Source organism: Ambystoma mexicanum, chromosome 3q (assembly GCF_040938575.1).
Source record: "Ambystoma mexicanum isolate Mex_15411 chromosome 3q, UKY_AmexF1_1, whole genome shotgun sequence".
NCBI lineage: Eukaryota > Metazoa > Chordata > Amphibia > Caudata > Ambystomatidae > Ambystoma > Ambystoma mexicanum.
In genome coordinates this window covers 895,200,940-895,225,443 of record NC_090926.1, presented here as the reverse complement: position 1 = coordinate 895,225,443, position 24,504 = coordinate 895,200,940, and the positions used below count along the sequence as shown (strand labels likewise).

Sequence of the window (24,504 nt, the reverse complement as noted above, 5' to 3'; positions counted from 1 at the left end):
TCTGATAAGGCAACGATAATCAAGGACAGCCTTTACTGATTTGGTTTTTACAGATGTGTGGATTTAAATGGCAGTTGATGGAAGATAGAAGTACAGTTAATGCTATAATTAGAAATGTACATTCTACAGAGAAAAAACAGGCATCCACCATTTCTAGGATATCTACTGTCTCATAGTAGGTTTTCCAAATTAGATTTGCCCAAGAATTGGAACATTCCCAATAAAAATAAAAACTTGGCACTTTTCTTAATTTAGCTTGCTCACGTCATACAAAACCAAAAGGGTGATACAGTGGAAAAAGTTCACACCTACTTGATGATAGCTTCATGGGAGCGATAGTTCTCACAAAGAAGTATTCTACAAGGAAATTCTGTAGGGTAGTGCTCATACAGTCGATCCAGTAATGATACATGAAGGTTTCGCTCTCTTGCAAATTCACTGTAGACAAATGGGCTGAGCTGAAATAAACAATGTTCAACACTTAAAGTATGACGTCTCATATCACCAGAATACAAGACTATTGAAAACCCGGCCATTAATCAGATATTAAAGAAGCAAGTGAACAGTACTGAACAGTATAAATGGTTTCAATAACACTCCTGCTAATCTGACTTGCAGACAAAAAGAACAACTTAGTTATATTTGGTTACAGTTTTTTCTTATGAAAACATGCTTCCTTCCACAAAGGCACACGTTGTAAACTGGATCCAGAATGTTTTATTTTAGATATCGGACCATGTTGTGGCCTGGGTGTACCTTTGTCACAGTGGCAGTGTTGGTTTGTGCCCCATAAGTGAAGTCACAGGTGCTTTTATGGAGATGCATGTGCCCCCTTTTCCTGTGATACACCCAATTCTAAGAGCCAGAAAACTGGTAGAACTACCAAACTGTGACCACATAAGAGATCAACAATATGAATCCCAGAAGAGAAGTGAGAGGTCAATGAGAAATCCCATGGGGAAAGGGTGTATTAATCAGAAATACTGTTACCAAAGGTACGTTTTTTCTTCCAATGAACACTTCACACCCAAAGAATAGTGAACTTTGAAAACCTCCTAGTGCTGTAAAACAGACATTGGGACCAAATTTAAAAAGGTACAGTTTAAAGGAAAAACTGCTGATCAAACTGAGCATTTTCCCCAGCCTCAGAGTCCATACAGTAATGGCTGGCAAAGTACATAAAGAAGCCCACATGCTAACTTAGCCAATCTACGAAAGGTGAAACGCTCAACCCTACGACTGCCTTATGTGCCTGCTCAGAACACATTTCAAAGGCCATGACTATCCAACGTTGACATTGCCTTTCGTTACTTTGGTTTGGGTGTGCGCCCAGACTCCTTAGATGAGAAAACGTAAACCCAGAGGATCCAGGCTATTTCATCCTCACTCTATGTTAAATGGATAAGTGGAACAGAACGCGGCCTCATTATGAGTTTGGTGGCATCTCAGCAGTAAATCCACCAAGATACCACCAAACTGCCATACTGTCACCTCCACTTGGCCCAGAGGTATTACATCAGATTGCAAGAGGAGGTAGGTAGTGTTAGTCCCCCATTAATTGGAGGCCATAGGAATCCATTGGGGATTTGGCAGTAATGCTGTTGAATTTGGCGATTTTGGGTGGTAAGGAGGCAAAATTACCTCCAGCTTCTTGCTGGGGTTTTTTCCTCCACCTTACCCCCCAAACGCATAGTTGGGCGGTGCTAAAATGCGTGGGTAACGGCATTACTGTCGCATTTTTACTGCACCACTCAAATTACAATGAGGCCCACTGTCGTGTTGGCCAGTTGAGCCAGATGTAAATACAAGACCACTTTCTACAGAAATGAGAATCTGACGTAAAGCGCAACTTTTTCCCCAACCCGGCCAGGTGAAATGCCGAAAAGGGAGGGGTTCTCTAATGCCCGAGACCAGAGCTGCAACGCATCTCTGCAGAGGGAGCGTGACCCTCAGCCACCTTTTGTTGATGCTGTGCCTGGCCATCATATGGTCCGGCATGATCAGGACAGTTTTCCCCTATTTGGATGGCACCAAGGCCATCAGCACAAGTCTGATATCCCTCAGCCCAAATAGGTTAATACGCAGTTTTGTCTCTGCCAGGGACCACGGTCCACTAACGGTCAATTTGTTCAGGTTAGAAACCCCAGACATTCAGCTAGGCGTCCGTAACTAATGTTGCCTCCAGCCACGGTTGCCCCAAAAGTTCTCCTGCAATCAAGTTTTCTCTGCAAGACCATCGCAGAAGGTCCTGTGCAACTCTGGTCGGACATGCGGCCTGAGAACTGTGATGTTGAGATCTGAGGGTCCACTGGACAGATTTCATTGTCAATCAGGCCTCCAGCAACAGGAAAATGCAGGATGCTATTAGACCCAGCACCTGTAAAATGTCCAGGGATGACAGGTATTGGGTGTTTTGAAATCTGGCGACCACTGGCTGGATGTGAAAAACTATCTCTGTAGGAAAAGCCTAGTCCGAGGGAGAGTCCAGAACCGCTCCGAGGCGGAGGACCAGTCTGTGGGGAAGGCAGCAGGTGTGGCCTAGGGGGTCCAGACCCCAACTCGGACTGAGCACTGATCCTCCAGGTAGGGAAAAATGTGAATTCCTCCTTTCCTTTGACAAGCTGCTATCACAGCCAACAGCTTGGTGAAGGCTCTCCTGGCATAGGTGAGTTTGAAGAGCAAAATTTGAAACGGACAATGAGAATTGCAGATGACGAACCACTGGTACTTTCTGTGCTTTGGGTGAATCTGCACATGAAAGTAAGCATCCTTGAGGTCTAAGAAGACCAACCAATCCTTGAGTACCATGGCCTGCAGAGAGGGCTGTTAAGCAGAATCCTGTGCAGTTTCCTTGGGGACCACTGCAAAAAGATTAAGACTACAGGAGTAAGCAGTAAACCCAATTGGTAGCAGTCTGCACCACCCAGATTTACCTGGTAGCTTTGGCTGAGCAGTCAGACTTCTCTCAAGAAGAGAAGGGCAGTATATAGAGTATACACAATAGGGCTAAAAACATAGTAGAGCAAACAAACACTGACCAGAGCTTTGTATAAAAAAGTATATAATTATTTATTTAAAACACACTTTAAGCAATATACTAGCACTCTAAATCAAAAGCAAGTTAAAACAGTCAGGTAAAGTATACACACCTCCCTTGATAACTATTAGACGAGTCAGAGTTAAAACACCACGATTTGTTTAACAGATGTGAGCGCCTAACCTGATGGCACTCCAATAGTTCAGTTAAAAGGAGAAGAAAAGGCAGAGCATAGAAATAAAAAAAGTCCCAACACTTTTAGGAGTTCTCAGCAAGGGAAAGAAGGCAGTATACCCTGTACAGCCAAAGTTCATAGGCCAGGCCCACTTAAAATGGAGCAAAGCGAAATGTGCCCAGGATCACACGGTTTAAAATGCACAATGTATTTGCAGAATGTTCACAAGAGGTTGGGGCGATTCAAGAAGGTAAAGTTAGAGGGTCTGGAGCCAACCCAGTTGGAAAGCCAAGGATTTAAGGGTCACCTTGGGCAAACCAAAGAAAGGGAGGCCAGGCAGGACACAGTACCTTAAAGAGAGAGAAAGCTCCAGCGGTGGCAGTTGTTCCTGGCAGCGGTTGCAGTTCGTTGTTTCAACCAGGGGAAGAGAAGATCTCATCGAGGAGGCAACGTGGAGTCGTTGCACTGCACAGGGATGAAACCAGCCGCAGAGTTTGTTGATAAAAGGTGCGTTTCTTTTATTCGCGGTCAAAGTGGTGAAGCTTGGCTATCCGGCCGCCGGGGTGCTTGGCACGGACGATTCGACCAAGAGATGTCTTTGGAAGGCGAAAAGGGCGAACTGGTTGGTCCCACCAGCTCAGAGGAAGAAGACTCGTCGAGCAGAAGATCTTCTCTTGTCGTTGGGAAAGTGGTGAGTTTGTTGCAGCAGGGCTCCACCGGTGGTGTCGTCATTGCAGATGGCTCAGCTTCTTCCCTCTTTGGATTCTTAAGTCCTGTGGCGACTTCTGAAGTTCCAGTCCCAAAGGCCCTGCTTTTATGCAGAAGAACAAGTTACTTCTTTACCTGGTAACGTTCTTTCGATGGGATGTTCCTGTGACGTATTCCTTATCTTTGACAGATCATCTCCCAGCTTGCTGGCCTCGGAAATTTTTTTCAGTAGAGGGCGCTGCGCGTCGACGTCCCTCGAGCCGATGTCCCTCGACAGCCTCCGTATCGGCACCGACGTCATCACGCGTATAAATAGACTCGCGCAGCGTCCGTTGCTCAGTTCTGTTTTCACGTTAACAGTTGTTTTACATGAATTGGTTATTGACCTTGAAGGAGCGTAAGCTGCAACCACAAGGGAAGTATTACTGTGGGGATGGATGGGAGGGGCAATAAGGAATACGTCGGAGGAACATCCCATCGGAAGAACGTTACCAGGTAAGAAGTAACTTGTTCTTCGAAGGGATTGTGTCCTCCGACGTATTCCTCCTCTTTGATAGACTCCCATAGCAGTGGTGTGTAATTGGAGGTGGGAGTAAAACGCCACGTTTCCTTTTAGGAATGAACAGAATGTAATACGGCTTTGCCAAACCTAGTCTCTTGACTAGAGGAGGAATCCAGGTTGTAAAATCTTGTGAAGGTATGTGCGGACGACCATGTGGCAGCCGCACATATGTCTCGAACCGGAACCCCTCTTTGGAGGGCCGAGGAGGCTGCGATACCCCTGGTTGAATGAGCCCTAAGATTTTGAGGAGGCTCTTTCCTTGCTAGTTTGTAACATTCCAGAATGGCCAAAATAATCAATCTGGAAATGGTTTTTTTGTTATCGGTAGTCCCAGTTTGTGCCCTAAGTAACCTCTGCTTGCCTAATCCTAGCAAGTCTGCTGATGTAAAAGCTTAAAGCCCGCCTTGGGTCCAGCCTATGTAGCCTTTCTTCCTCTTTCCCCGGATGGGGAGGCGGATAGAATGAAGGTAAGGTAATTTTCTGAGTGATGTGGAATTCAGAAACCACCTTTGGGAGGAAATTAGGCTTCACCTGTAGGACAACTTTGTCTTTATGAAAAATTGTATGAGGGGGTTTACAAGATAGAGCTTGTAATTCGATCACCCTTCTAGCAGATGTTAAAGCCACCAATGAGACAGTTCTAAGGGTGAGAAATCTTAGCGAACAAAAGTGGAGTGGTTCGAAAATTGTACCCATCAGGACATTTAAGACAAAATTTAAGTCCCATAAAGGAACCTGGAACGGTCTTGGAGGATAGACATTAGTTAATCCCTTTAGAAATTGTACTACTAAAGGTAATTTGAAATACAATGGTTCCTCTGCAGTGCGCTTGAAGATCGATAGCGCTGCGAGACAGCCCTTGATAGTGCCAACTTGAAGGCCTAAATTTACCAAGTAGAGTAGAAAGGATAACACCGTTGGTGTACCACATGAAAAAGGGTCAATATTCTCTTCTCTACACCAGCTGCAAAATGTGTTCCAACAGCAGCGGTATAAAGACTTTGTTGCTGGCCTTCTGGCCGAAAGCAACACCTCCATAACGTCATCCGGGAGGTCCCAATCCTTGTATCTCAACCTTTCAGAAGCCAAGCGTGAAGGTTGAGGGTTCTGATTTCTGGATGGAGGACCTAACCTCCCTTCTGTGAGAGAAGATTCTCCTTGAGTGGAAGGCGAATTGGAGGGCAGATGGACATGTCCAGAAGGTCCGGGTACCACGTTCTCCTGGCCCAGTCTGGGGCAATTAGGATCATGGTCCTCCGGAACCTTCTCAACCTCCTGATCATTTGAGGAATGACAGGGACTGGAGGAAACGCATACAGGAGTGGAAACTCCCAGTCCACTACGAACGCGTCCCGTAATGCTCCTCTCGGGGGAAATTCCCTTGAACAAAACAGATCACACTTCCTGTTGGTACTGCTGGCGAACACATCCACTTGAGGGGTTCCCCAAAGGGTGAAGATCTCCTGAAGGACTTCCTGAGCTAGTTCCCACTCGTGGGGGACTGTGCCCTGCCTGCTCAGAGCGTCCACCGTCAAGTTCTTCTCTCCGGCTAGGTGAACTGCCGATAGAGAGACCCTTCTTGAATTGCCCAAAACCAGAGCTGCATTGCCTCTCTGCACAGTGGCAGTGATCCTACTCCTCCTCTTTTGTTGAGGTAGTGCGGAAGATGCAGGATGCCATGAGGCCTAGCAACCTCAAAAAGTCGAAGGCTGGGAGACGTTGGGCATTTTGAAACTTGGTGACCATCTGCAGAATATCTTGAGCCCTCACCTCTGGTGGCGAGGCTTTTCCCAGGGAAGTGTCCAGGACCGCTCCAATGAACTGGAGTCTCTGTGATGGTATCATCTGTGATTCTTTAAATTGAGGGAGAAGCCCAGTTTGTGAAGTAAGTGGCAGACATAATCCAGCTGAATCTGAGCTTGTTCCGGAGATACAGCTCTGATCAGCCAATCGTCCAGATAGGGGTAGACGTGAATCCCTTCCCTCCTTAGACTTGCAGCCACTACCGACATTAGCTTGGTGAAGACCCTCGGGGCGGGGGTCAGCCCAAATGGCAGAACTCGAAATTGATGAGAGCCGCCAATTGCGAACCTCAGGTATTTCCTGTGTTTGAGATGGATTGGCACATAGAAATAAGCATCCTGGAAGTCCAGAGATACCAGCCAGTCCTGGAGCTGGAGGGCCTGAAGGATCTGAGAGAGAGTTACCATCTTGAACTGGTCCTTCCCGAGGAACTTGTTCAATTCTCGTAAGTCCAAGATAGGTCTCAGTCCTCCGTCTTTCTTCGGTATGAGAAAGTAGTGGGGAGGGGGGTGGGGGGGGGGGGGGGGGGGGGGAGTACCAGCCCTTGTTCCTCTCCGCTACAGGTACCGGTTCTATGGCACCTTTCTCTAGCAGGTCTACAATTTCCTGCAAGAGGAGCGGGTCTGGAACTTTCAGAGAGCTGTTCCCCGGTGGAAGACTCTGAGGGATGCGTAGAAAAGGCAGGCAGTAACCTTGGGCAACTGTCTCCAATGCCCAAGCATCTGACGTAATAGTCTGCCATTCCGTCAGATGTTGAGTTAACCTGCCACCTACTGGTGTTTTGTGAGGAGAGTCCTCAGAGCGGTTTGGAGGTGGCTGATGCAGATGCCGAGGGTAAAGAGGCACCTGCTGCTGCGTCTTTTGTGTTTTTAACCCGTCCACCTCGGGTGAATTTTTTCTGACCCCTTTGAACCGGCTGTCCTCTGCCTCTTCCGAATGCGGAATAGAAGCGAAAGGACTTACCTCTCCAAGAGGTTCCTGAGGGGCGATATGGTGTCTGACGGATTGCAGCTCCCAGGGATTTTGCTGCTGCCTTTGATGTTTGTAGGTTTTCTAAACTGTCATCCACCTTCTTACCAAACAAAGAAGAGACGTCAAAGGGCATATTCAAGAGTCTGCTTTGCACATCTGGAGCAAAACCAGACTCGCAACCAAACAAATCTCCGGGTTGTTGTACTTGCCGCCATGGCACTGCTGATGCTGTCAGCAGAATCGATGCCAGTTTGAAGGGATTCGCACATAGCGTCTTTACCATCCTTGATGTTTAGGAACGCTTCCCTTCCTTCTCCCTCAGCCGCTGATGAAGCACACTCCCAAAGTGTGTGGCTGAACCTTGCGAGCAAACAAGTAGCATTGATGGATTTTCAACGCCATGCTACATGCAGAAAAGACTTTTTTGGCCATAGAGTCATATCTCTTATCATCCCTGTCCTGTGGAACAGTAGGGTAAGCCGATTTACTACCTGATGAAGTAGTTGCCTGAACAACCATACTCTCCAGAGTTGGGTGTTTGGATAAATATTCAGGGTCAGCAGAAGACACCCTATATTTAGCTGATAATATTTTGTTAACCGCCGGGATTACCTCAGGTGTTTCCCAGTTTGCCGATATTCTCCTTTGTAATGCCGCATGAAATGGCACCACAGGATCCTCCTGTGGACCTTTGACCAAGATGTCTGTGAGGTCGTCTTGCTGAAAAGCAGGTGAGGGTGTGGACCACCCCATAAACTCTATTATCCTTGCCAATAAGGTTCTATAAGGGGTTTCAGCATGTTCCCCTGGGTCTGGTCTGGCAAATTCCACTTCTGGGGAAGTGTCCAACCCACTTGCTTCCTGTAAGGATTCTTGGAGGTCTTTCAACCTATCTTCCTCAGAGGTAAATTCCTCTGGTACAAGAGATGCAGATCCCTGCAACTCAAAAGGTCTTTCCTGATCCGAATCCTCCCCTTCTTCATATATAGATAAGACTCTGGAGTGATCAGGTCTTGAAAATGGTATAAATCCCATTTCCAGAGCAGAAGGGGCCAAATTAGTCATGATTGGATGAGAAAACATCGACATCGTCGACTCGGACATTAAAGGCTTCGAAGCCATCGAAAAAGGCGTCGAGAAAGGTGGTAGAGGCCTAGATGAACTCGAGAGTATCGGAATTCTACTCAAGGTTGTCGACGACATTCTCGTGATCGAGGCTCTGGGTATGGCCACTGACTGTGAGGTGGCCGTGGGTTTGTCCTTTCTCGGCGTCGAAGACGGCGTCGACTCGACTGACCTGTGCGTCGAAGAACCCTTCGATAACGGCGTCGAGGACGCCGATCTATGCGTCAAAGGGATCTTTGACGACAGCGTCGAAGACGCGACTTTGCCTTTACTCGAGGGTTCATGATGCTCTCGAGTGGCTTCTTTCGCCGGGTGCTGCGACTCGCAGCGTTTTGATTTTTCGGGTCTTTCACCCAGGGTATCACCCTCAGCAGTCTTCGAGGGGGTCGAGGCCGCTTTCTCGAAGACGCTAAGCATCTTTTTCCTGAATTCCTCCCACTCAGCCTGAGAGCTATGTTTTGTGGGGCAGGAGACCCTTTTCTGGGAAACGGAAGATGAGGAAGGGGATCTTTAACATCTTTTTGAATGCTTAGATCTCGAAGAGTGATGGGAACTGCTTCGAGACCTAAAACAAGAATGTCTTTTGTGATGGCGAGGAGGCGAATGTCTCGACTCCGCCGAGGAAACTTTCGAAGAAGTTTTAACTGCCTTACCTCTCTCGAGCTTCCCCTTACGCTCCTTCAGGGCTTTTGCCGTCATGGACATGCTGTCCTCGCACTCCGAACAATGGTGCTCGACTCCCAGGCACCACAAACAGATCCTGTGAGGATCCGTCAACGACATTTTCTTTCCACAGTCTCGAAATATTTTGAAGTCGGACCGTGGAGTCGTCGGTTCGGATGAGGAAGCCATCGAGTACGAGTCGGTATTCACGGGGAATAATGAAGTATATTTGACTGAAGAACTGAGCAACGATATTCCGAGGCCCCACGGAGCACGGAAAAACGGAACTGAGCAACAGACGCTGCGCAAGTCTATTTATACGCGTGATGACGTTGGCACCGATACGGAGGCTGTTGAGGGACATCGGCTCGAGGGACGTCGACGCGCTGCGCCCTCCACTGAAATTTTTTTCCGAGGCCAGCAAGCTGGGAGATGATCTATCAAAGATAAGGAATACGTCGGAGGACACAATCCCTTCGAAAAACCCCCCATTCAACAGCCTAGCTGTCACTCAAACATGCTAAGTGGTGAGCCGGGCGGCTCACCACTGGCCCAATCAGAACAGAGTGCGACTTGAGTTGCTAAGGCAACGTGGTCCAGGGTGCCAATTCCCCTCCCCACCCATCCTGTGGAACCCAGACAGAGTGGCACCATTTGCAGGGCTTCTGTGGAGAAGCCCGCCAAAAAGTGGAACAAAGGGCTCGACCTCGGTCAGAGTTACAGAGACAGACACGAACGCCATTTTAGAAAAGAGTTCTGGCAAAAAGACCCAACCGTGAATTTAATATTAAATAAATAAACCAGCGGTATCTTTAACATTGCACCAAAAAGTGGTGCGTTTAAAATCAATGGGAAAATCCCATAGAGAATATTCAGGTGGAATATTTCACGTGGTAACCACTGCCACCAGCCAGAAACTCGACAAGGGGGGACTGGACAGTGCCCCCTTGAGAACAGACCCAGGGGCAATATAATTAACCCCTTCCAGTACTTCCACAATATGATGGTTTGTACTGGTTCTGTTCATAATTTAAGACTAGTAAAGTCAATGGTGACTTTACATGCCCTGGGAGACAGTCAGTCCCAGGGTATGGAGTCTATGTTTGGGGGTCACTATGACACCCCTGTGTTACTGCACTGAGGGTGCTGTGTAACACATACACAAAAAACAGATGATACCCTACGGAGTAAAAGACCCCATAGCCCAAAATCATACAAATAGTCAGAGACATACCTCAAATCATGCCTAAGAGTGGGAGTAAAAGAGTCTCACTCTTAGCAGGCGAAAAAAAAGAAAACCCCAAAATTCCAGCAAAGCTGCTGGGGGACTCACTAGGTTTTGGAAATTAGCCTTATAAGAGAATTCTCCCTAACAAGGGTGCTAGGGGGCCTTCCAAGATGGCAGCTTCCTAGAGAGCTCCATGTAGCTCCTAATAAATCATGTTACATCGCTGCTTCTGTGATGCCCATTCCATTTACTAATACCGCCGAGAATCCACGCGGGACATTGCTGTACAATCCAAACCCATTATCTCTTCAGTCAGCCGTGTCTCTACATATCTGCGGCCCAACTGAGGAAAGCCCGCCCACCTGCGCTGCCCTGGATCTCGCGCCGACGGCGCAGTAGACGGCGAAGAGAAGGAGTCGTCTTGCAGAGGCTCAGATCACCACCGGAGAGCAGCTGGCGAGAGCCGGAGATGACCCGACAGGGGCTCTGAACCGCATCGTAGTGGCGGAGGTTTGTGTGCAGCCCCGACGCCTGGGGAGGGTGTGCCTGCACCTGCAACTGCCCCCCGACAAGCAAGGAAACTGCATCGTTCCTTCCATCCGAGCCTTGAGCGAAACCCAGGTAGGAGCGTTCCACTGCATGCGCGGCTCCTGCACTCTGTCAGCGGGCGCTCCAGACACCCCAGCGTACCCATGTGACAGTCACGTCCGGCGGTGAACGTGGTGCGCACTCCGCCTAAGGCAATATTGACCCGCTCCCTGAGGACAATAGGGCCGCATGCGAGAGCCCCATAAATCACCTGGAACATTCTGATTGCGGACGAGAAGCACGGTCCTCAGCTGTCCCCACTCAACGCGCACAGCTGGCAGCACCCAGTGGGCCACGCAGTCTTGCCCCTAACTTCCAAACAGCAGAGGTGTGAGTGAGCTACAAGTTCCACCAGCATAGCTCCAGAGATCAAGCTAAACCCCAGCACAGACCACGGGGGTCATCCCCAACCCCAAAAAAGCATCCATAATTACCAGAAGTAGTGCAGCTGACATTTTAATTACTAGAAAGTAATCAGCAAATAACAGCTTCAATTAAACCAGCCCCTCGTGAGGCTCGGAAGGATTCTCATCTCTGCTTAAAAGCCAAAAGCCACACTCCACCAAAATCATTACGAGAGCCTCATAAGGAAGACTGGCAATCACAATCGACTAAATCCCTGATCGGATACAGAGACTCCCTGCTCCAAGAGTCCCCGGTCCGCGCCGACCGGCAACAGAAACCCAGCCCGATCTCCGGACCGGACCTGGGCGCAGATCAACCAAAACACGCAACAACTAGCAGTTGGTCCCCTGCAAGTCGCCCACAACGGCTAAAATCGCCAGGAGCGGCTGACAGCACTGAGACTCCACCATTACCATTTTCATTAACCAATAGCTACATACCAAGGGACATCACTCCAGAGCCGACCACGGGGAAGACCGACAAACTCCAAAAAGAAACTGAACTTCGAGGCTAGCTCCTCCATTAAATCATCTAATGCCAACAACAGACCGGAGTCGCCCATTCAAGAGGCCCCCCCAGCAGAGGAGCAAGCCCAGAACTTTGACATCAGAGAAAATCCTGCTGGACCTGAAGGCCGGAATTGGGGGCCTAGGGAGCAAACTAGATACGCTCAACTCCAACACCGACTAGACAAGCATGCAGACAGGCTAGATGCAGTTGAACAGCGTGCATCAGACCTAGACGACGGCGCAACATCTCTGACCTCCAGAGTAGCCTTGTTAGAATCCCAAATGAAAGCAGTTTGCGGCAAAAATGAAGATTTATAAGGACGCTCTCGCAGAAATAATATCAGAATTATTGGGGTCAGAGAGCAACAGCTTTGAATCAAAATGGAAGAGCATGTTGAAAAGATGGAACTATTTGGAACAGAGTCCCTCTCTCAACTATTTGTTATTGAAAGAGCACACAGGGTCCCTAACTCCAAACCAATTCCAGGGGCAAAGCCATGCCCGATCATAGCAAAGCTCCTAAATTAGAAAGACTGTGACGTGATACTCAGGGCTGCCAGAGAAAAAGGCGACCTACAATATGAAGGTGACCACATCCAATTCTTTCCTGACTTCTCCCCAGTGGTCCAGACACAAAGGTGATCGTATACAACTGTCAAACGCGGACTACAAGATAATGAAATACTGTACTCAATGCTCTTCCCCCGCAAAACTTTGAATCCAGCATGCGGGTAAAACCCAATTTTTCAACACACCAGAGGAAGCAAACGATTTCTTAGACCAGGCAAGCTGCAGACCTGACTCCAACAACGCAAGACCAACTTCAGCTTAATCAAATCGAACAAAGACACAGAGGGAAGAGCCCTATTGGTGAGAGGAATCCTCGCGGGAAAAGAAATAGCCCTTGTAAATGTATACGCACACAACACAGACGGACCAAACAACTTCAACTGGGTCATGACACACATGGGAACACTCAATTCAGCAACAATCATCTGGGGTGCGGATCTTAACACACCACTAGACCCTAAAACCGATAAATCCCACAATGCTACCAGTAAGCCCTCCAAAGCAAGTCTTCAAGTCAGAGAGATCTGTCAAGCATTTGAGCTAATCGATATCTGGAAGTACACCAACCAAGATGCGAAGGAATTCACGTTCCACTCGCAGTCCATAACACCAGCTCACGCATAGACTATATCTTGTTGACAACTGGCAGCCCATACTGCTGGGGGCCCAGTCAAATTCTCCCAGAAACCTTTTCCGACCACTCAATGGTGACACTTGAGTTCACTCTATCCAGAACTAAGTCACCAGTCATCAACTGGAGATTCAAACCAGGATCACTGTCGGACTCGGTATTCGCAACAGAGCTGCATCAGGAAATTACATCATTTCTTGAGGCAAACCGAGACTGTTAGCTCTGCTGGCACTTTGTGGTAAACACTGAAATGTTATGTGCGTGGAGTGTGCTTGGCAAAAGAAAATGGCATCTTGAAACTAATACGACGAGAACACGCAAGTAGTGAACAACACATGAAGGAGCTTGAACTCAGGTACACCACTTCCAACGAATCACGGATCCAAGCTGACTTGAAAGAAGAACTGCTAAGATTTAAAGAAACAGCGGAGCGCGAGCTGAAGTTCCTAGGACGCAGACATCAGATCCGTCAATATGGCGGAGGCCAGAAACCTGCAGCGCTACTGGCCCATTTACTAAAAATCGACAAAAAACCTACCAGCATTGAGCACATTCGCAACGCACAAGAAACCCTAGAGTACACTTCTACCAAGACATGTATAGTTCCAAAACTACTGCGAGCCCTGAAACACTGCTAGACTGCCTTAACGATACCTAGCTATACTGGGTAACCAGTGAACTTCGTGAACCTCTAAATGCACCTATCTCACTAGAGGAAATCCTAGAAGCAATCAAAACTCTCCCAAATGACAAAGCCCCTGGCCCTGATGGCCTTACAGGGGAATTTTACAAATCTTTCGCAGCCACCATAGCCCCACTACTTCTCCAAGTATACGAAGAAGCCCTAGAGCAGGGGATTCTCCAACCCACACTACGCGAAGCCAATGTGTTCCTAATACATAAGGTAGGCAAACCCCCAGAAGACTGCACCTCCTATAGGCCGATTTCGTTAATCAACCTTGATAAAATTCTGGCTAAAATCCTAGTGACACGACTACCCCCCGCTCATGCCCGCACTGGTAATGGAAGACCAGGCCGGTTTTATCCCTGGGCACAGCACAACCAATGGCATCAGGCGGCTATTCGGCGTCATTTCGGCACTCGATCCGACACAGCAAGCAATAGCCGTCTTGCTGGACGCCGAAAAGGCTTTCGACTCCATGAAATGGCCATACCTTTTTGCGACGCTCAAACAGATGGGACTCGGGAACCTCTTTATTAAAATGGTTTTGTTGCTCTATAATGACCCACAATCCTATATCACTCTCCGCAACACAAAATCCCACGGTATTAAGTTAGAACGTGGCACCAGACAGGTCTGTCCCTTATCAGCACTCATTTTTGCCTTAATAATGGAACCCCTAGCCTCAAGACTAAGAACCCACCAACTCGACAGAGGTCTCACTCTAGGACCCCAAAAACTAGTGTCCTCCCTATACGCGGATGGCGTCATTTTATTCATCAACGATCCCCAAACTAACCTCAACCCAATAATGCGGGAAGTGATCTAATTTAGCAAAATCTCAGGCCTCAAGTCCAACCACTCTAAATCAGTGATATTTCCCCTGACGCCGAACACTTCCAAGTTCCCAGACGACTATGGTTTTAAATGGGGAAAGCTCCAAAGTCTGCTACCTAGGCATTTATATGTCCCTTAATCATTGCGAAATATACAAAGACAACTATGCACAGTCTTTAAGCTCCCTTCAAGAGCGCGTCCATAGATGGAAATCAATTCCACTAACACTATGGGGGAGGGCCTCACTGACCAAAATGGTGATTCTCCCTAAACTCCTCTATTTATTCACAAACATACCACTGCTCCTTCCGCAATCCTTTTTCCAAAAAGTTAGGAGCCTCATCCTGGAACTACTATGGGCTGGGAAACCAGCGAGAGAAGCTTACGCAACATTAATACTACCAACATCACGAGGCGGCCTTGCACTCCCAGACATAGAGAGATACTACTGGGCGGCACAGGCGCAATTCCTGAGTCACTGGTACGCAATACACTTTATCCGTCCACATGTACCAGTTGAACAGGCCCTTGCGGCCCCCAACCTACTTAGAGCTGTTATTCTCAGCGATCTTCCAGTACCGTGCGACACAATGAACACAGTCCTCTCCACCTACGCGGTTTGGAAGAAAATCGCAAGAAAATATGACATGCACACGAGATTCTCCCCCTTGCTTCCAATCAAATTCATTCCAGGCATACCCCCGACAGCTGAAAAAGTATTTCATTTATGGCTCAACAAAGTCAACTTCCAATCCTTTTGCGACCTCTTCCCCGAGGGCACATTCATTACCCCGCAGATGGCCAAAGAGCGGGGAGGTACTACATCCCTTGACATATTCATCTACTTCAGACTACGCTACACCCTACAGTCCCTGTCCCCATCATTCCCCAAACAGCCAGCAACATGGGACCTTCTACACAATGTAATTCAAGCGAAAGGAGAGGGGAGGCTAGTATCCATGATATATAAGTCCCTTCTAATTGATACAGTAGCCATTGACTCCCGTTCGAGGCGCAGACGGGAAACAGCCATTCAAGTTACAATACCAGAAGACGACTTGTCTTGCATCCTTCGTCAAACGCAGACAGTTGCCATGAACACCCGCTTCAAGCAAATTCATTTTAACTTTGTGCATTTTTAGGGAGAATTCTCTGTTTAGGCTGAATTTCCTAACCTAGTGAGTCCCCCAGCAGCTTTGCTGGATTTCTGGAGTTTGTTTTTTTCTCCTGCCAAGGGTGAGTCTCTTTTCCTCACTCTCTTGGACATGATTTGAGGGGTTCCTTTGACTGTTAATGTGTTTTATAGGCTATGGGGTCTTTTACTCCATAGGGTCTCATGTGTTTTTACTATGTGTGTCACACAGCACCCTCAGTGCAGTGACACAGGGGTGTCATAGTGACACCCCACCATAGACTCCATACCCTGGGACTGACTACTGTCTCCCAGGGCATGTAATGTCACCATTGGCTTTACTAGTCCCAAATTATGAACAGAAACCAGTACACACCATCATATTGTGGACGTACTGGTCGGGGCAATTCGATTGCCCCGGGGTCTGTTATTCGAGGGGGCACGTCTCCGTCCCCCCTGATTGAGTTTTGGCTGGTGGCAGTGGATACTACTTTTTATATTCGACCGCGAATATATCTCTATGGGATTTTCCCATTGTTCGAGGCTACCAACTTTAATTATTTAATTCTCATAGCCTCGAACATACTGCCGGTTTATTTAATATTAATTCGCCGGTTGGTATTTTTTTGCCAGAACTCGATTCTAAAATGGCTTTTGTGTTCTCTTCTGTGACTCCAACCCAAGTCGAGCCCTTTGTTCCAATTTTTGGCGGGCTTCTCCACAGAAGCCTCCAAAAGTGGAGCCACTCTCTCTGGGTACCACAGGGGTGTGGGAGGGGGGTTTAGGCACCCTGGACTGAGTTACCTTGGTAACTCAAGTTGCACTCTTGTGTGATTGGCCCAAGTGGTGAGCCGGCCGGCTCACCACTTAGCATGTTTGATTGACAGCTAGGCTGAGTGAATGGGGGTGTGCTGCATAAAAGCAGGGCTTTTGGGACTGGAACTTTAGAAGTCACCACAGGACCTGAAAATCCGACGAGGGAGAAGCTGAGCCGACCTGCTACGACACCACCGGTGGAGCCCGCGGAACCGACTCACCACTTCCCAACGACAGAGAAGATCTCCCGGCTGGAGAGTCTTCTTCCCCTGACTGGTGGGCACAACCAGTTTACCTTCTTTATCTCGCATCCCAGGACGTCTTGTGGTCGAATTGCCCGTGCCAAGCACCCCGGCAACCGGATAGCCACTTACCACTGGACCGCAAATAAAAGGACCGCTCCTTTTAACTGAGAACTCCGCTGCTGGTTTCTTCCCTGGCAGTGCAACGAACTCCTGTCTTCCTCCCCGACGAGATCCTCTCTTCCCCCGGACGAAGCACTGACTTGCATCCGCTGCCAGGAACAACTGCCCCCGCTGGAATATTCTCACCACTTTAAGGTACTGTGTCCGCCAGGCCTCCCTTTCTAAAGATTGCTACAAGGTAATAATAATCCCTTAACCTTCTGGACTGGGCTGGCCGCCTTGACCATCTAACTGGTCCCTTTCTTTTGGTCCAACTCTTTCTGAACTGATTGCGAGACTTTTGGGCACTTTGAACCGTGTGACCTTGGACACATTTCGATCGGAGCCTCTTAAAGTGGGTCCGGCCTTGTTAACTTTGACTTTACGGTTTTAACCTGCCGCCTTCTCCTACTGTGTTCTTCCGAAAGTGTTGGGATCTGTTTCTATCTTTGCTCTGCCTTTCTCTCCCTTTTAAACCGATTGATTAGAGTGCCATCTTCGTTAAGCGCTCACCGCTGTCTGAAAATAAGTGTTGCTTTACTGAAGACTTGTCTAACTAATCGTTGAAGGAAGTGTATATCTTTTAGTGGCCCTGTTTTTGAACTGCTTGATATTAGTGCCAGTGTGTTTTATTAGATGTGGTTTTAAATAAATAATTATATCTCTTTTACACCAAGCTCTGGTCAGTGTTTGCTTGTTCTGACCTATTGTGAATACTCTGTATACTGCCTAACTCTTCTTGAGGGAAGTCTGACTGCTCAGCCACAGCAACCAAGTGAATCTGTGTGGTACAGACTGCTACCAAGTGGGTTTACTGCCAAACACCTGTAGTCTTAAATCTTTTGCAGTGGTCCCAGAGGGAACTGCACAGGTTTCTGCCTAACATGCATTAAACCTATTATACCCCTACTAAAAAAACACAGACACCATCCAGATCAATCGCAATGTGTAAGATGTGGTGCCTCCACTGGAACTGTCCCAAGATATCCCAATTTTGGTCCTCGATCTTACAAACGACTACCGAGATACTGGGGGAGGAGCTATCCCCACTCCCGGCAGTAGCCCTCCTAAGCCTGACCAATTATTTGCACCCCTCGTCGAGGAAACTTGCTGACCTTCTCCTGTTGCTGGCGCGCAGGAGGATTTCCATGGTATGGGGTCGGGGTCCTGCTCCTATGCTAACAGCCTGGAAAAAAGATATTCTGTATTGTCAACACATGGACACTGAATTCATGAGAACACTACCTTTTCATGCACGACCCCCCGACATCTGGGGTCCATATATCGCAAACCTACTCTCCAACTCAGATACTCCAAACTCTCAAATACAGTCCGAACAGTAATCCATCAGTGGCGACTCACAAGGCGGACTAAAATATCGTGGACAAGTCGGCAATAAGAACTCCTAAGTTCAACATCATGGGCGGGAGGGGGCTTGGACTAAGCATACTGTATGTTATGACGGTTTTAACGCCACCCGATTTGTGCGTATATGTTTAGTTTTGTTTGAAAAATCTAAAATAAAGGTTTAAAAAAAAAACGGGCCTGCAGGATCTGCAAAAGCGTTACCATCTTGAACTTGTCCTTCCTGAGGAATTTGCTCAAGCACCACAGGTCCAAGATGGGTCACAGACCTCGTCCTTCTTTGGGACCACAAAGTAAAGAGTATCACCCTTTGGTCTTTCCAGATTACGGTAAATGTTTTATGGCACACTCCTCCAGTACAAAGGCAACCTCGCTCTGGACTAGCAGGTCTGAAACAAAGGGTGGCCAGATGAGACGGGGGCAGTCTGGAGGACGACGTAGTACGCCTGGGAGACTACTTGTCATGCCCAAGCGTCTGTAGCAATATTGCAACATTCCGAGAAATGGTGCAACAGACATCCCCCTACTGGAGTAAGGTGTAAGAAGCCTTCAAAGTAGTTTTGCAGTTGGTGCCAGACTGGAGGAGACGGAGGCAGGAGTGGCTATTCTTCTTAATGGTCTTGAGAATCTGATCTAACCAGGTCCAGCAGTAGACCGTTTGCGCCTTTGACTGCCTTACCTATAGTAACAAAAAGATGTTTCCTTCTATTGGGATGAGGATTGGGTGGGCTGACACATAGCCGCTCCCAAAGACTGCAGCCTTGGATGCCTGGAATTGTTCAAGGCGTCATCAGCCTTAAGGTCAAACAAGTGAGATCCAACAAAGGGCATGCCAATGAACTTCGATTGTACATCTTGAGCAAAACCTGATTTCCTTAACCAAGCAAACCTCAGTGTAATAGAGCTTTTAGCCATTGCTCACCCAATGCAGTCCGCTGCTTCCAGACCAGACTGAAGGGTTTGACACATGGCTTCTTTGCCATCCCCCACAATATTAAGAAAGCCATCTCTCATTTGCCCTTATCGGATGTGCACTGCTGCCTCAGATATCACTGCCCACAAGGAGTGTGTATACTCGACAAGAGCACATGTAGCAATGATGGCCTTTAAAGCCATACTGTCAGAGACAAAAACTTTCTTTGCTAAAGTGGCATACCTCTTATCGTCCCGGTCATGTGTTAAGAGAGGCAAAGAACTTGCTTTCGTAATTTATTGTTGCCGCTTGGATCACCAAGGGGTCATGAGTGTGGCCGAGAATCTGAATCAAAAGATTGGCTTATATTTCTTTGCAAGATCCTTGTGCACTGCTGACACAGAGCAAGTGTTTTTTCGACAGCTCCAATAAGGGATCTTTTATAGCTGTCACATCTCTGCCTCTAGGTGGCGCTGTCGGCAGAATCGCAGAAGACCATGAATCATTATTGAATTTTCCTTTCATAAATCTGTATTTGTATTCTATTGTAGTTATCGTTCATATAGCACTGCTTCCCATGTGTATGGCCTCAAACTGCTTTGTGGTAGAACACCCTCAGGGAACAAGGTCCAGGTATGGGAAACATTGCAGAAAAAGCCATAAAGTGTGTGTGTGCATTTGGCAAGGATTAGGAATAAGTTGGGCTGGCTAGGCTCTAGTATGCAACCCAAGAGGTCAGGCATGTGGATGGTTGCTGAGGGAGGTCACAACAGAGCACTAGTGCAGGAGACTCGATATGTGACCAGCTAGACCAAAAATTGTCATAGGTTGTCACTGTTTTCTAATGGCAGAGGTGTTGAGATGAGTCTGGTGTAAGGGTGAAGCCAGTGCATGTCCAGCTAGACCAGATTTGTTGTAGCTGCATTCTTAAGTGTGTGGATGGATAGCAGTGCCTGCGGCAGTGGTACTTTATACATACCTTAAGCTCAGATCTTATCTTTGATGTGGCTGTGTCATCCGATCGTCTGTGGGGAAAGAAAACAGCTGCCCTCAGACTCTTCTAGGCACTATGGACAGACAACCCTCAAGTCTACCAACCGCAATAGACTGAAGGTCCTAGAAAATCTTCTAGGCGAGACAGACAGGCTACCATAGGATCTAGCATAATAGGATTCTCTAAAACCAGTTGACAGGTTACCTTTTATAGTCTTGCAAATTCTATAAACGCTAGCTAAAGGAATCTAGTAATTTGATAAAGGATACCTGCACACAGTGGCTAACTTATAAGTGCAATGGAGAATTACCAATTTATTTTCAAGCGTAGAGGCCGGGCTAACATTATAAGGCGTAGCACAAGCTGTCCACTCCCAGATCCATCTAATGCCACACACTGCGCACACTCCAATCTGTCCAACTAATACAGTTCTTCTAAGTGCATTACAAGTTCCAGCCCTCAGAGTTAAGTGCAACATGTGTGCTAAATGTGCATAATTTCTTGTAAATGCAGTGCATGTGCTGACAGTCACAATTCCTTAAGAGCAGTACAAGTGTTAGCTTTCACAGTTGTCTCGGAAGGATAGCTCGGGGGCAACATGCTCGCCTTGAAAGCAAGACGACGCAGAGCAACACAGGTTCGATCCACAGGTCCGCGCTTCGAAACCTCGGGGATATTAAGCGCGTTATAAATAACCAATTACAATTCCTCATGTGCAATGCATGTCTCAACCTACCCATTTCCTTCGAAGTGCAATACAGGTGCCAGCCCACACAATTACTTCTAGGTGCAACCCTTTTTCCAGCCTTCACAGTTCTTCAGGTACAAAACAAGTTCTAGACATACCCAAATTCTTCTAAGTGCAATGCATATGCTAACCCACCCAACTGCCTCAATGTAAAACAGGAGCTAACCTTTGCAGTTTGCCCAAGAGCAATAAATGTACAATACATTTCCAAGCGCAAAACGTGTGCTGACCCATCAATACCTACCAAGTGCAGTGCATGTGCCAACCTCCACAGTTCCTCCACGTGCAGTACATATGTTAACCCACGCAAAATGCTCCAAGAGCAACACATGTGTTAACCTACATGTGTTAGTGTTCCAAGTGCAATACCAGGTTACCTGCATATCTATGTGCAAGCCCATGGCTATCCTCCCCGGTATTGAAGACTAAAGGTGGGCTAACATCAAGAATCTGCCAGGTCCAATACCAAGGCTGAGTGCAGTGGCAGGCTATCCTAACAGATCTTTATGCGCAGAGTGGGAAATCCCAATACATGTTCTAGGTGCAATGAACAGTCTGCCCTCATGGGACTTCGGGCGCATTGAGCCAGTTCTCCCTATGAGGTTCTGAGCCCTGAGGATAGGATATCATCATAAACATCTGCGTAAATGGACAGGCTAACGAGAGTGCAACACCATTCCAACCCCCTAAAATCCATCAAAGTGCAACACTTTTCTTACACCCAGCAATCCAATTAGTTGCAACATTCCCTACCCCTGAATACAACAAAGGAGCGGTACCCTCCCCCATCTCAAGTATTAGAAGGTAATGAAGTGATGGGGCTTTAATGCATTACAGTAATGGATGTACTCCCCACCCGGTCCACCTTATCTGTCTGTTGCTCTAGGTTATCTAATGGGGCGCTAAACGGCAAACGGGGAGAAACAGGGTACATGAGCTGCCCACAGAGGTGCTGCCTTTATCTGTGGCCCTTCGCTAGTGCCCAGGCAATGAGCTGCCCTGAGAAAGACCATAATAGATCATGTGTGGCAGCCAACACGGACCAATGGTTTGCAGGGAGGGAGGTGGAGCAAAGGAACAGGAAGCACACGAAGAATGGCAAACACACCACACAAAAGAAAACTAAAATCCTGATGGTAAAAACATGGATATCCATTTCCATAACACACCTGCAAGATATTTGGAAAACCCGGCAGCCCGATCCAGAAACTCTTTTGAGATAAGAGTTGCATGCACACTGGTTTCACCATGACTGAAGGAGACCGTCTCATTTTGTGCTTTTGTTTTCATACAAACACTCCTGAAGCTCGTCAGCACTGGATCCTCACTCATAATCCATGCCAGAGATTTCCATTAACACACCTGTGACTGCTTGTGTGCAGCCCAATCTTACAGCTCCACCCAGGCGTTCCTGCCTGCTAGCGCTGCTTACAAGCTGCCATGCCATCAAACTCCCTTTTCTTGCATTGAATTCTGAATCTTGTGCAGCTACGGCCGTTTGGAATCATTCTATGCCTTGCTGACCATTCCGCCTTGTGCTTTGCGTGTGACTGAGCCCTGCTACTGAGTTGCCTTGTTCCAATTTCCACAGCCCTGCTTTGCTAGCGCAGTCTGCCTCCCTCAACCTACTGCCAACGTATTTTCTCCTTTCTTTGTGCTTTGTCTCTGAAGTCATTAACCCTGGTTTCTTGTGCTCCAAGCCCCTGCCTATTGTTCTGCGTCCCGCCAGCTTCCATCCTCTGTTACTTGTGCTGTTTCCCTTAAGTCTCCTTATCTATCCCCTGCTCTGCCTTCTCTTTCACTTTCAAGTCCATTTCGTCTCAAGCTTTCCCCACTTAGCCAGACGTTGTTTACAATGCCTCTGTTTGACCTTTTCCCTTGGCTCTAGTCCTGTTTTCCAGTCTTGCCTTGCATAGATAGTGCGTTGCCAGTCCAGTTTTCCAGCCTGCTTTCTGAACTAGATTCAGTTACCTTGTACCAGTAGCTTTCTCAATCGCTTTGTACCAGTACCTTGCCTGTTACTATGTGCCAGCTCCTTGCCCGTTACCTTGTACTAGCTCCGGGCCTCAGTAAAATTGTACCAGTTCTGTGCTACTGTTTTCTGCATTTCTAGTTCCTGCTTTCCTGTTCTGTATTTTGGTTTCCCTTTTGGGGCTCTTAGTGTCTGGAAGTTTTTTTTTTAATGATGTCTGCCTCTGTGTATTACTTTGTAGACAGGTTAGCTCCTATACCCTAGGATGCAATCTCTGTCCCTTCCTTTGTCTCATGTTACCTATAGTCCATAGTGTATTTCATGTGACCGTATTTTGTTCCCACAGAAGGCATTCACTGTATGTACCGGCTTGTCTTGTGTTAGTTCACTCCCTATTTGTACCTCAGTGTCCAGATTCAGTAGCCACTCTTGCAGCTCCTTCCATGGGCTTGCTGAGTGTGGTGAGCCATTCAGCTTCTCTTATTTCTTTAAATAGTCTCCAGTCCAATCTGTGTACACCTCTAGAGGTATTCATAATTGTTTGTCCAGTACATGGATCCCATCCCTTCTTGATCACCATACCCTTTCTCCGGTTCCATTATTCTGAGTTACTTTGTTTATTCTTCGATTTATCCTCATGCTGTGTGAACTTGTCTACCCCCTTATATCAGGGGAGCCGCCCCCCAAAAGTACATAGGGTGTCCTGTGCACCTCCTGACATTCTGTTTATCCTGTGCACCGCCTGACAATGGTGGCATGAAAACGGGGGACAGGTTCCACTTGTATACCTGCCTGTCAAGAATATCTGTCAGATCATCTGTTTTTTTCTTTATGAGGGGTGGAGGGGCCCTTCTTAAGGCCTCTGACTTTTGCCATCATTTTCCTATACTCTACATTTGGGGACCATGAGGAGCAAGTTGATCGAATTTCACCACAGGTGAGGCATCTAGCCCAGTTGTATCTTTGAGAAGTAAGACTAATTCGGCTAGCCTCTCCTCTTAACTCTGACATTCTTCAGGGCCTCAAGATGGCTCCAACGGGACCAGATCACCTTCCTCTGTGAAAATTGAATGTAAAAAGGCTAAACAAACCATCCTGGACTTCGGGAGGAGCCTGGAAGTCGGGGATTGTTCAAATGTCAACGCTGAGGGGCCTTTCGCAATCAGCACAGAGACTATGAGAGCACGGCGGCCGACTGTGTCATCAATGGCATTGATGAATTCAATCTCTCCTAGGGCACGCAGTAGGAGCAAAGCTCGTGGGCCCTGCTGGCTTCGTCGGGCGCGGTGGGTTCGACTGGCTTCAGTTCTGAAGAGGAAGCGGGTGACCAGAGCTCTAGTGTTTTGAGTTGTAACTCTATACACTTCTCTGCTGAGAAAGCTTTTGAGGGGGCAACTTATCTGCCTGTTAACTATGAGTCAGATGAGGAGTACCTTATTCTCTTCTTCTTGGACAAGGACGACAACGAATGCAGTTATTCACTCCCTAAGTGAGATTGATTTATTTTTACCTTTATTCTGTCGCCCTGGTTTATGATGACATTTATAACGCGCCTATACACAAGTGTTTCAAGGCGCAATGAGGCAAGAGAGGGGGAACAGAGGGAAGACGGACAACGATCTTACTAGGCCAGGTGACATTGAGATTGCGCAAGGAAGTGGGGAG

General features: G+C 47.6%; 1 protein-coding gene across 9 annotated transcripts in view; it reads right to left on the bottom strand.

Moving 5' to 3' along the window:
- The window catches only part of HELZ (helicase with zinc finger), a 2,743,493-nt gene that overhangs the window by 897,289 nt on the left and 1,821,700 nt on the right, over nucleotides 1-24,504 (bottom strand). For all 9 annotated transcript variants that reach the window (XM_069655034.1, XM_069655036.1, XM_069655035.1 and 6 more), the window contains one exon: nucleotides 313-458. In XM_069655034.1, the coding sequence (XP_069511135.1) occupies nucleotides 313-458 (146 nt within the window). The remainder of the gene's footprint in view (nucleotides 1-312; nucleotides 459-24,504) is intronic.